This window comes from Phaethon lepturus, unplaced genomic scaffold, assembly GCF_000687285.1.
Source record: "Phaethon lepturus isolate BGI_N335 unplaced genomic scaffold, ASM68728v1 scaffold7359, whole genome shotgun sequence".
In the NCBI taxonomy this organism is placed as follows: Eukaryota; Metazoa; Chordata; class Aves; order Phaethontiformes; family Phaethontidae; genus Phaethon; species Phaethon lepturus.
Genome location: NW_010565475.1, coordinates 35,410 through 47,746, shown reverse-complemented (window position 1 = coordinate 47,746; position 12,337 = coordinate 35,410). Strand labels below are relative to the sequence as shown.

Below are 12,337 nucleotides of genomic sequence, written 5' to 3'. Positions count from 1 at the left end.
GCCCAGCAGAAAAGGACCTGGGGGTGCTGGTCGACAGCTGGCTGAAGATGAGCCGTGAGTGTGCCCAGGTGGCCAAGAAGGTCAAGAGCGTCCGGGCCTGTATCAGAAATAGTGTGGCCAGCAGGAGTAGGGAAGTGATTATACCCCTGTACTCAGCACTGGTGAGGCCACATCTCCAATACTGTGTTCAGTTTTGGACCTCTCACTACAAGAAGGACATTGAGCGGCTGGAGCATGTCCATAGAAGGGCAGCAAAGCTGGTGAAGAGTCTAGAGCAGAAGTCTTATGAGGAGTGGCTGAAGAAAATGGGGATGTTTAGTCTGGAGAAGAGGAGGCTGAGGGGAGACCTTATCGCTCTCTACAACTACCTGAAAGGGGGTTATGGTGAGATGGGTGTTGGTCTCTTCTCCCACATAATGAGCCATAGGACGAGAGAAAATTACCTCAAGTTGCGCCAGGGCAGGTTTAGACTAGGTATCAGGAAAATTTTTTTTACTGAGGGAGTGGTCAAACATTGGAACAGGCTGTCCAGGGAGGTGGTGAAGTCACCATCACTGGAAGTATTCAAAAAATGTGTAGACATGGCAGTTCAGGATGTGGTTTAGTGGGCATGGTGGTGTTCGGTTGGTGGTTGGACTTGACGATCTTAAAGGTTTTTTCCAATGTTAATGATTCTGTGATTCTGTGAAGTTTCATTTACTGACAACTGATTGCTCAGAAAAACTTACTCCGCCTCCAAGTTGATGTCACAAAGACCCCAAATCATAATCCTTGACTGATTGGACAGATACCTGTTTTGCTAGAAAAGCTTGACCACATAGACATGCTTGATACCCTAACTCTAAATAGAATGGATTTTTTTATTCCAGACAGTGCAGCTGAAGAAGCAGGGCTTCAGGTTGGGGATATTCTGATAGCAGTCAACGGAACTGATGTCACAAGCATGCCACATTCAGAAGCTGCCAATCTAGCAAGGAAAGGTAAATTTGAGATCACAGTAAATTGCATAGATGGGTCAGATCGTTGTACATCCTGCTGCAAGTACATCCATACAAGCTGGATGATGGATGTAACAGAAATATTTAATTAATAGCTTAATGCATTACCATTTAACACAGTAGTATTGCCTAAGTCATTTTTATATCTAGACCTTGCTATGAACACAGAGGAAAATGGACATACAAAATATTCCCCAAAAAGCACATATGACAGTAATGCTTTCGGCTCTCCTGCCTTAAAGAAAGTGACTGAGAAAGTCCTGAAAGTGACTGCAGAGTCACCAATAACTTATGCCTTATGCTTGCTCAGGGGACTTCACAGCTTGGTTCAGTGCACCCTGTTGTTATTTCTGTGTCGCAAAGATCTGAAGTCCAGTCAGGAGAGCAGAACGTTTATTTCATGAGGCATCATGAGATTTTGCAGCACCACAGAAACAAGGAGTCAGAGATATTAATCATGCATATTCTTCCTAGAATTGTGATGACTAAAACCCAAAGATAACCATGTTTGCATGCTGAATGTTAATCTACTGCTGTTCTTTTATTTATCCAAGATATGAACAAGGGCTCATGGGAAATTCGATGAATTAAAATGCTTTTACAAGACAGTGACAAATTTAACTTGACACATACCAAGTTCTTTAATTACAGAGGTGCCATTCACACAATTATATTTAAGAGTATGTCAAGTCTTCAAGTAGCTAAATCTCTGATTGCTGCATATTTTTAACTTCTCAGAAAACACCCCCTGTCCTAAATCTTGGCTCACAGAGAGCATTCCCAAAGTCAAATATCCCCAAAAGAGAAATCCAGCAAATGTTTTGCAAATGAAAATGTGTCATAGTCACATATCTCAATCCTCTTTAGATGTTGCCAACATGCTCTGAAGTAGTATCTGATTCAGGCCTTCAAGGTCAAAGCCATAGATGTATTGATAACATCAGTGAATATTATTAAATTGTACCTCATTGCTGATAACAACATTTTCAGACATTCTTGCAACCTAACATCTCCTTTGAGCACTTACTTTTTGCAAATGGTAAGTAGATGCTCGAGCACAGGTTAGCCTCCAATAGCAAGCCCCTTCAACTGAAGGGTACAGATAGCAGAGGAGGTTAATAGAATCCAAGGTATGGAAAAGAAAGACTTTTCAGAAGCATATGTAAGATAACAGAGACTAAAGGTGGCCCTAAGAGTACTCTCAGCAATTTTTGTATAAATCCTAATTTATGCACACCCAGCTGAGCAATGAAATCCAATCATTTCTCTAAACTGATAAAATATGCAAGCACCTAAGGTGCTGTTTGCAAAGGTAGGTCACAAAAACTATTTTAAGAAGTGTCTTCAGATAGCTGGCTACATTACTAGTCCTCAGCACAAAATTGGTTGAAATCCTGAATTTCTATTAAAAGAAGGCCAAATATTGCTTGATTTAATTCATCATTTCCTAGGCTGCTTTGCTCCTTGCTGCTTCTAGAAGCTACACTGGGGAGGAGGTCATGGGGTAGAATCCTGCCTTCCTGCTCCTTACCCTATAGGGGTATTCAAAAATATTGACAAACTGGGTTATAGTTTTGCCCTATGTTTTCACATTCTTCATGTAATATTTTAGGTCCTGATATCCTGACTATGGTGGTGGGATCAGATATCAGCCGTTACCCTAACACCCCCAGACCTACCTGCCGAGGATATTTGCACAAACGAACACAGTCAGCAATATTGAAGGGCTGGAGAAAGAGGTGGTTTGTGCTGAAACATAATGGCTACCTACACTATTACAAACACAAGAAGGTAAGGAGAGGGGCTGCTGAGGAAGCAAGCTGTGTCCGGAACTATGATGTGCAGCAGTGTTGTACTCAAGTTTACAGGTCATTGTCTTGGCTTTAGTATTTACAGAATCACATCACCACTAAAGATGTTTTTCTATGCGGTATATAGATGATGCTTGTTGAGTAGTTCTGCCTTCCTACATCCTAGTCACAGACATAGACACTGTCAGGCTTTTATGGACTCACATTTAATCTCCTAGTTTTGATCATCAAGAAGTCTATGAATTGAATAAACTCCAGGAGGCTTTGGATGAGATGAAATACTTTCAGATGTGTAGGAGCTCTGTATTCCATCTACCATTATATGTATTTTCTTAAACAGGCATACCCATGAGATTTCTTCGCATGTGTGAATAAGCTATAGACCTGCACAGAGAGGCATTGAGAAGGCTCAGTTTCTTCAGCATAGCATTGCTCGGCACTTCATTTTCTGTCATGTGAGCAGGGAAGCTATATACTACTTAGTACTTCTAAGTAGTCTTTAAGACTTTACCTTCATGTAACAGTAGACATCCAAAAAAAGAGTAAAGCTGGTGCTTCATGAAGAGAAATATTTTACTTGGCTTTATCCTGAGGCTCCATTTTGATATGTCATAATTTACAACCCCCTAGTTGTACAGTGAGTCTTAATGGCCCTCCGTAAGTGGCTTCATGGTTATCTCAGCTACAAACATCTGAGTATTCTACAGTTATTCAGCACAAAAGAAATGAATAAATAAAAGACATCACACTTAAAAAAAAAAAACAATAGTTTTCCCTTGAAGGGTTTAGCTCCGGAGTAGGGGACGCAGACAGCAGGCAGTGCGCACGGCTCAGCCCTGGCCACACTGGAGCCAATGAACTCACCTGCCCTACAGCAGCATTTTACTGTAGTCTGTGAGGTAGTTCAGTGGGTGCTGCACGTAATTACAAGTCACCAATTCCTTCCCCTGTGTAGCTTCATGATGAAGTTACTCATTGAGAAATTTAAGTCTGTAAAATCAAACAGGCTGATTTCAAAGCCTGTGGTCTGTTCAGGGCTTTTTGTGGTAAAACATTTTACACATTGTAAAAAAGATTCAAGGTCATCCACTTAGCATTCATTTTAACCTGATTTCAAGAAAACTTAGTGAAGCTGAGAAAATTTGCCCTGGTGAGGAATTTATCACTAGATGAAGCCCACGTATTTTCCAGGGAATGTCCTAGCTAACCTAGGAAGTGCATCAGCAGAAATATCAGCTGGTTAGAAACTGGTACAAACAGGTTTGTCTCCAACACAGAATTTGAACACATACCAGTGAAATAAACCTATGTCTACACTAATTAAAAACTATATGAGAACCTGAGCATGGCACCAAGTCCTTGACCTGTCAATAGATTTTACCTTTGCTACCACGGTCACACACCCTTTGGTCAACACAGCATATGAAGGACATCATAGACATACATGTACACACATACGTATGTAGATGTAGCAGCACAATTTTGCAGTAAACATGAATACAATCTAGACATCAAGATGGTATTAAGGAAGTTCAACCAACAGAAGACAATAGCGAAGCAAATACTACAGGCTTCAGTCTTGATCATGAATCTACCTTTATATTGTTTTTTTCCTACTATGTCATCTCTCTCTATTTAATAGATCAGTCTCCCATCTATATATTTCATTTTTTTATCTTTTTTTTTTTTAGCCTGTTTGGTCATTTTTACATGAATAGTAGAGCCACTCCAGTAAAATCCTCATGTGCAATTTTTTTATTTTTAGTAAAAATTAGAAACCAAATTATTTTTACCTGAAAGAGGACAGCATGGGTAGTTCAAGATCTCTGATACCACCCACAATGCATTCTGGTCCCTCATCCTGGTGATCCTAAGCATAGTTTTTCATGGACAGTACTCTTAAGATAAAGAAAAGAATTCACATGTGGTACTGCAGTTTCGTATCTGAAATTTACCAAGCTTTCAAAATTTAAGCTTATTGATAAAAAACAAACACATGGGTGGGAAAAGACTTTTTGTGAAAGGTAATTAAAAATTATAGAATTTTCTATACACCTGTTTCCAACAGAAAATCTGGTAGGCTTGTTTCTCTGTGTATGCCATGATATACACACTATACTAGCCACATAATATGGGTTATGCCACAGAACCGCTGCAGTGGTATATAAAACCACAGTCTGGCTTTCCATCATCATTATTTCAATGCTATCCTTTCTGATCTCAAAACAAAAACAAATAAAAAAATAAACAAAAATCATACACTTAAAAGGACACATATAGGAACATCTGTTTGAAGAGAAGTTTTTATTTTATCCTAGTCAGGTCCTTCATCGAACTCCTGAAATGCAAAAAAAAAACCCTAATTATGCCTTTTAAACACTCCCAATTTCCAATAAATTAAGTGCCTCTGAAGACAAAGAGTGTTAGGAAAATTGAATTGTGGATTAGAAGGTGCCCCATAATTTTACATTCATTACTATTTAATTAAATTTTCTTTTATTTCTTTCAACTAACCCTAACCCTAACCCTAAACCCTAACCCTAACCCTAACCCTAGGTTAAGGTTAGGGTTTCAAACTAGCAGGGGGTTTTTTAAGCCTGTCTTTTCTTCCCCAGCTAGCATTGTCTGCTGAAGAAATATTCTATTTCAATCATACCAAATTTATGTTTTGATAGTAGGCTCTTTAGCCACTGAAAGCATGCATTTGCTTGTGCTTAAAAAGCAGTGCATAAGCATTGTACAGTATTAAGTACTGCTTGTTTTCTTGTATTATCCAAGACTGGTGCCTTTCAAATACTTTTTAAAAATTATTTCATACCCTTTTTTTTGTCAGCTGCTCTCTCTCTGTCTCTGGACTCCAAAGAATACACTGAAATGTTGCAGTACTATTTTAGCAACTGAAAGCAGAAGAACCTTCTTCACTGCCTCATGTGCTTACAGAGTACTCTGTAGATTCATTTAGTAAGACAGAAAGAAAGATACTTAAATACAAATACATTTCTTCACTACTGAGAGATCCAATGCCCAAATGAAGTAAAAGGGAGCTCAACTGGACTTGGTGGCACTTCTTTCTTTTGATATGATTTGTATCAGAGCATTCATACAGAGAACAACACATACAGATGCTGCTCATCCCAATTTCTTTTCTAAGGGAATTACAAATAATGTTCTTAGTTTAACACAGCATTTATGTAACACGTCAGCTGCATGATCATAGTTGGAAACATTATGTTCCAGGCCTTGCCTCACTCAGGAGGAAAAATTTTTCCACTTAGTGGATATAAGATGTTCTTTGAAACAGTTCATTGAAGGCAAGAATAATACAGGGAGACAAAAGTAGTTCAGGATAATTGCAAAAAACTAACCATAGTCATCAATTTTCAGGTCTTGATTCTGATACTAAGAACAACTTCCAGTAATTCCAGTGACTTCAGCAAGTTCATGCCCGATTTCCACCTATGTAAGAAGACAACCCGGCCTTTTATTTATGCCTGAAGGGATGCATATAATGTTTTGTCATGGAGAAAGGAAAGGGTGTTTCATATTCTTCTTTAGCCCATATCATCAAACACAGCTACATTTCCTCATCATTGCTATTTACAGGCAGAAATTATCCACCCTGAGCTTTCCTTTTCCCACCCACATTAAAAAAGAAATTGGTATTTCTAGGTTTTTTTACATATTGACTCACCCATATAGTTGCTGCCTTTTAAGATTCAACTCTGTCCAAGAACGTATTGGTGACTTGATAGCTGTTGCAACAGATCCAGTCACTTTTACATACAAGTTCATTTTGTTTTCCCTCAAACAGATGCTGTCACTGAGCTTGACTCTACAATCCATACAATCCATAATCAGTGAATATAGTTATGTTTGCCGCCTCGTTGTAGAAATATTGGTCACATTGGGTTAGAACCCTGGTTTGTGTAAATTACTGAGAACAGCAGAGATATAATGATTTATAATATTTTCCTACACTTAGCAACAATGGAGTTCCACTACACACTCTACAGTTCTGATCCCCCATTGTCCAGACCAAAGAAAGCAATATAGCCAAAAACATGTTTCCTAAAATTTGTCATTAGAAATATCCATCATGTAAGGGAGCTCAGCTAATTAAATGCTGGGATTTACAAATACACTAAAAATGCCAGCCAAAGCCAGATTTTCCTAGTTTTAATTCCTCGCTGCTTTCTTGCTATGTAAAACTGGTTAAAAAAATATGTATAACAAGTGATTTCTTTGGGCCAAGAAAGAGGAAAAAAATGGTAGAGTCAATACATTTAAAAGAATTAACAAAAGATCATGTTTGTAACAATGCCTTAGATTCCGCCTTTTTTGCTTTGTTCCTAGGAATTATTTCCTGTCCCTTTGCCATAAATAGACCCTGGGAAAGAGGATAGTGAGATAGATAACCAATCTAGTACCTGAAAAGGAAAATATGAAGTAAATATCATTGAAGTTATGATCTAGGAGAAGCTGTAAAGATGACTGGCTCCAAAGAGGAAAATGTTATCAATGTATCTCCCTTGCAGACTTTCTTTCCAGGAATCAGAGACTGATGTATTCTAGTCAAATCAGCTCTGTCTGTCAGGTCCTTATGTTACATTTGTCGTTTATTCTATTTCTTTCTCCAATTCCCTCACCTAAGAATGATGTGGAACAATAGTAATTAGGAATAAGTGTCAAAGGAGTATGAGTTTGCTGCCTTATTTTACTCAATGTATGAAAATAAAAAGAAGAAACTGTGATAGGAAGAAGTAAGAGCAGTTAAGTTGCAAGGAGTAGTTAAGTTGGAAATCACTGCCCTGACAGTAGAAAAGAGCATGCTTTAGAGATTCAGATGTAGCAAGAGACTGAACTGTGAATAAAAAGTAAATTCACCTTCACATGTAGCCCAAGCCTCAGAGAAATGGCCTTAGTGATAGTTGATGGTTGTGATGCTCTGAAACATGCTGTAAGAAAACGGCAACACATACTCTTGAGAAGTGCTTTCACAACACAGTGGCAGCACTGAAGGGGAGGGATGTGCTTTTTGTCAGTCCTCATTGTGTTTATATGTAATAATGTCAGTTTAAAAAAGAATTATGATTTGCATTTCTTAGGCTCACAAGTTTAATGCCTCTAGGAAGCCCCAGGCATAGTGTGAGTGACTAAGGCAAAGTTTCTCAAAGTGAGGTGAGGGCAGCAACAACAAAGACATGCATTTCTTAACATCCAAAAGCAGTTAGACCCCAGCCTGGTCATATTCCTGTTTCCATTATGAAGACAATCCATTTCAATAGCTCAATAGAATCTTGTCTTTTCTGTTTATTGTACTTTAATGCAGCCAGCACACTGGCAATTAAGTATTGCTCTGATAATTACACAAAACTATTTACATTCAAAGGGGTCCATAACCTTACCTTTTGTCAACAGCAGAATGCTTTCCTCATTGAATATTCTTTAATTAGTGGTGTGTCTGTGAAGGAAATTGCCATTCATCAGTTGTCTCTATTAGGGTATGTTTGTGTTTGTAAATCATTCCATTCTCACCCTCTGCCTTATTCAGAACACCTGGTTACTACATTACAATCTTCTATTTCTTTTTATTCCAAATAAGATTCAGCAGCAACATTTACACACCTTGTATGGCCATTTACTCTTTTATTCACATCAAGACACATCACTTTGCACCCAGGCCTCACAGAACAAGTGAAAGCCCTCCCTAAATGCAGAGAGAAAATTTAAATGCAGACTTAAATGTTCCCTTTTCTTTCTACCTCTTCTTTGAACATGGGAACAGGGCATTTTACAGAAAGTGTATTTACAAAAATTTTGTAACTAACTCAGACACTAAAGCACATGCTTCTGGTTGCTTGTGTGCACCCTTGAGACTGTTCCCAGCAGAATAGAATGGAGGGGAACAAAAATGTTTTTTACTTATTTTAATTTCTGTGGTGTATACGGACTCCAATTATTATACCAAAAAAGAAATCCCCTGCTTGTCATGTGTGGGCTTTTCACATCTTTTCAATCTATGACAAACATCCAGTCTTTTGTTCTCTTGAGCAAGGCTGTGTGTTCCTCACTAAGCCTAAGCACTTTATATAAAAGGCTTACCTATAAATAGATTTAGGTCTGAGCCATTTCTCATAAAGATACCACTTCTATTTGTTCTTCATTCTTGCTTGAAGCTTTATCATCATGGTCTGGGAGCTGCCACATTATTTAGAGCTGGTATACAATCTGATTTCTTCTCTATGTTTTCCATTACTCCCATGGCTCCAGGACATATTTTTCAATTTGCACTTAAGGAGCTGCTGAATCTGGTTTCCAGTACTTCCACTGCATTATTTCTATTAATAAATGATAAATAATGCTGGCTGATATGATACATTAATTTTGGCCTACTAACAGACTGCATACCCTGACCCTGATAATATAATCAGATATATTATTTGACTTGATTCAAATTGTTCAAAATTTTATCCCAATCAATAGTTCTTCCTATGAGGCTTGGTCTTGCAAACTGTTCATTACCTTTTGTGCAATTAATTGTAGTGAATTATTCAACCTGAATAAAATAACCAACTGGAATGTGAAGATTAATCATATCACAAGACCACCTGATTGTACTTACTCTGAAATCCAATACAGTTAGGTGTAGGATAATTAGGTTCTTCAAATAAGAGGAGCTTTTACATCTTTTTCACCTGTTGTCTTGCTCTTCAGTATGTTTCTACTCTCTCTAGGTATAAATTGTTCCAAGCAAAACAAAAAAAACCCAAAAAACAGAAAAAAATTCATCTCTACTGGCAAAAAACTCCATACAAACAGTTGTGGAGTCTTGAGCTGTCTATTCACTGACATATGCAAGTCCTTTCGTCAAGGGCAAAGGAAAAAGACTTAGGGGAAAAACATATAAAAGCCTTACTCTCTCCTCTGCACTAATGTGCCCAGCTCAAAGAAGGAATGCTAACAGGCTCTAGCTATAATTTTCTAACTATCCAAACAATGAGCCTATCACAAAGCACAGCGATTAAAAAACACAGATAGTGAGGGGAAGATTTTGGAGATACTACTAAGCAAGACGCACCGGACCTCAGGGAGAAGCTGGTCAAAGAAAACCAGAAAATAACAGATGGTGAAAATGCTGCAAGCCTGAGTGCCAGGGAGGGTTGTGGCCAAGTCCATCACATCCAGCTGTGATGGAGAAAGTTATAGAAATATAGAAATAGAAATAAGAGGGAAAAAAAAAAAGTTCATTTTCCTGTCTTATTTAAGAGATGCCCAGTTTAAGAACACAGGGGGACATTCAGGAAGACATTTCTGAAAGACAATAAAAAATTCAGTGTCACCACTACTGACCTGAAACCAATCTGAACCAGTGACCTAGGGGCAACTGCCTTACACTTTCCACTGCCAGTGTCCTGAGATATCCAGTCTTTTGTTTCTCTTTCTAGCACTGCTCAGTTTTCACATTATGTTTTAGATTTTTCTATTATTTCTTCTAGGATTTGAGCTTGTTTTCTCTAAAGTTACTTTTATTCCATTTTTCTAGTACTTGCAGTCTCTTGTGTAGCTTAATTTTAATCTTGCTTCCATAGTTATTCCTGTTGTTGATTTTTATTGCTTTCACTGCAAATAATATGAAATGTTCATGTATCTTTTCAGCTTCTCCTTTCTAATAGACAAAGAATCTTAACTAGAATAGCAAATATAACTCTGCTCAAAAAAATTCTTTGAACACAGTGAATCATTCAGGAAATGTTATGAATGTCATTTATTTTCTGGAAGTATTTACAACAAATTAAATGGGGCTGATTTGTGAAACCCCAGGCTATGTACACTACCTTAATGACCACTTAATACAATAAAGGAAGGATGGCTTACATCAGGCCATCTTAAGAAAACTAGCAGCAAGGTAAGGGTTACTTCAGATGTTTCTATTATTCTTAGAATAACATTTACCAAAGCAGCATACACTTTCTGCCTTCTACCCAGAGGACTCCATCCATGTTAGATACTGCAGACTGCCAAGAATCCATGAAATAGCCGATAGCAACCTCGAGAGAACAAAGAATCTTTTTTACTTAAGTGCGGAATGGAACAGTACTAGCTAAAATCTGAATTAGGTATAAAATCTGTACTATACATGTCATCAACTTAAGCAGCATCATATAGTCATATTAGGTTCCATAGTGTCAGTATCGTCAGTGAGTTACTCTCCAGTCACAGGCATAAGAAATTACTTTTACAATTATTTTTATAATTATTTTTATTACATACCTTTGGCACTTTTTGTAACAAAAGGATATTTGCCAAAGGAATGCTCTCAAGATGTTATTCATGAAAGCCACATGAGTGAAAAGAAATGCCCCTTACATCTAGCTTATCAGAATTAGTGGAGCATTTCTGCCTATTAGTCAAGGACATTTGGTCTCACTCTGAATCCCTCAAATCCATCTTACTCCTTTCCTAGATGTATTCATTTGAAATGGAGTGGATATAAATCATTCTTGATGTCATAGAGCTCTGTCTGCATTCATTCTAGACGGCACAGAAAGTGTTTAGAAAAGGACTTTACAGGGATGTGAAATAATAGTGGTCACACAGCCATTTCAGTATCTGCAGTGACTGTTGCCTTCAGGCTAGGACACCCAGCAGAAGCCATCCTGCTGAATAACACTTTATCAACATAGCACTTGCTATGCTTCACACTAGGAATGAGATTTGGAGCCTGAATACATATTTTGGTTATGCTGTCTTTGCAATGTAGTTTTGTGTCTGAAGGCATTATAAGTAAAGTAGGTCACACACCTTTGACAACTTTCAGGATTGCCTTCATTTTCTGTATTGACTTCAGTTTTGCATTAAAAAAAAAAAAGAAGAAGAAAGAAGAAAGCCAGAAGAATCTAGGAAATGCATTCGTGAATGTTTATTTACACTGTTTTGCAGTATTAGGGATTATTTTGTTCCTACAAAAAATCCATGTATAACAAAGGGATAATTACATGTACCAATGAGTATGCAAGCAAGTATTTAACTATCTAATACCCACAGGTGCATATTTTGTTTGTGGAAGGATACATATGTTTATTTTTAGGCTAATAAAAAACTTACATGGAGCTTTTACAATTCAGCTCCTACTGACACAATTTAATTAACTCCCAATAATCAACTGATTTTATTCTATGAGACTCAACCATCTGTGTATTTCGCAAATGGCACTAACATTCTTCATATGTCCCAACATTAACTGATGTGTTCCATTTTATTGCTGCCAAATTTCATGCAAATTTTAGAGCTCCAGTCATAACTCTTCAAAGCAAGGGGGTTAAGACTATTGTTTAAAACACAGCTGGAGTTCAGTGTCCAGATGTGTGCACCTTTGTTTTTAGTTAAGACATAAACTTGAGGAAAGCTGGTCTGGAAATGTGGGGGAGGAATTGTTTCACCTACCTACTTACATTAGGGAGCTTAATGGCTTCTTATAACTAACCACAGAGAAAGACACTGACAATGCCCTTCAGTCTCAAAGAGCTT

At 37.7% G+C, this 12,337-nt stretch overlaps 1 protein-coding gene across 1 annotated transcript in view; it reads left to right on the top strand.

Moving 5' to 3' along the window:
• Nucleotides 1-12,337, top strand: part of LOC104627085 — a gene marked incomplete at its 3' end in the record, with an annotated part of 31,039 nt that overhangs the window by 11,617 nt on the left and 7,085 nt on the right. Inside the window, exons 7-8 of the mRNA XM_010295189.1 lie at nt 870-980; nt 2,611-2,789. Of these exons, the coding sequence (XP_010293491.1) occupies nt 870-980; nt 2,611-2,789 (290 nt within the window). The remainder of the gene's footprint in view (nt 1-869; nt 981-2,610; nt 2,790-12,337) is intronic.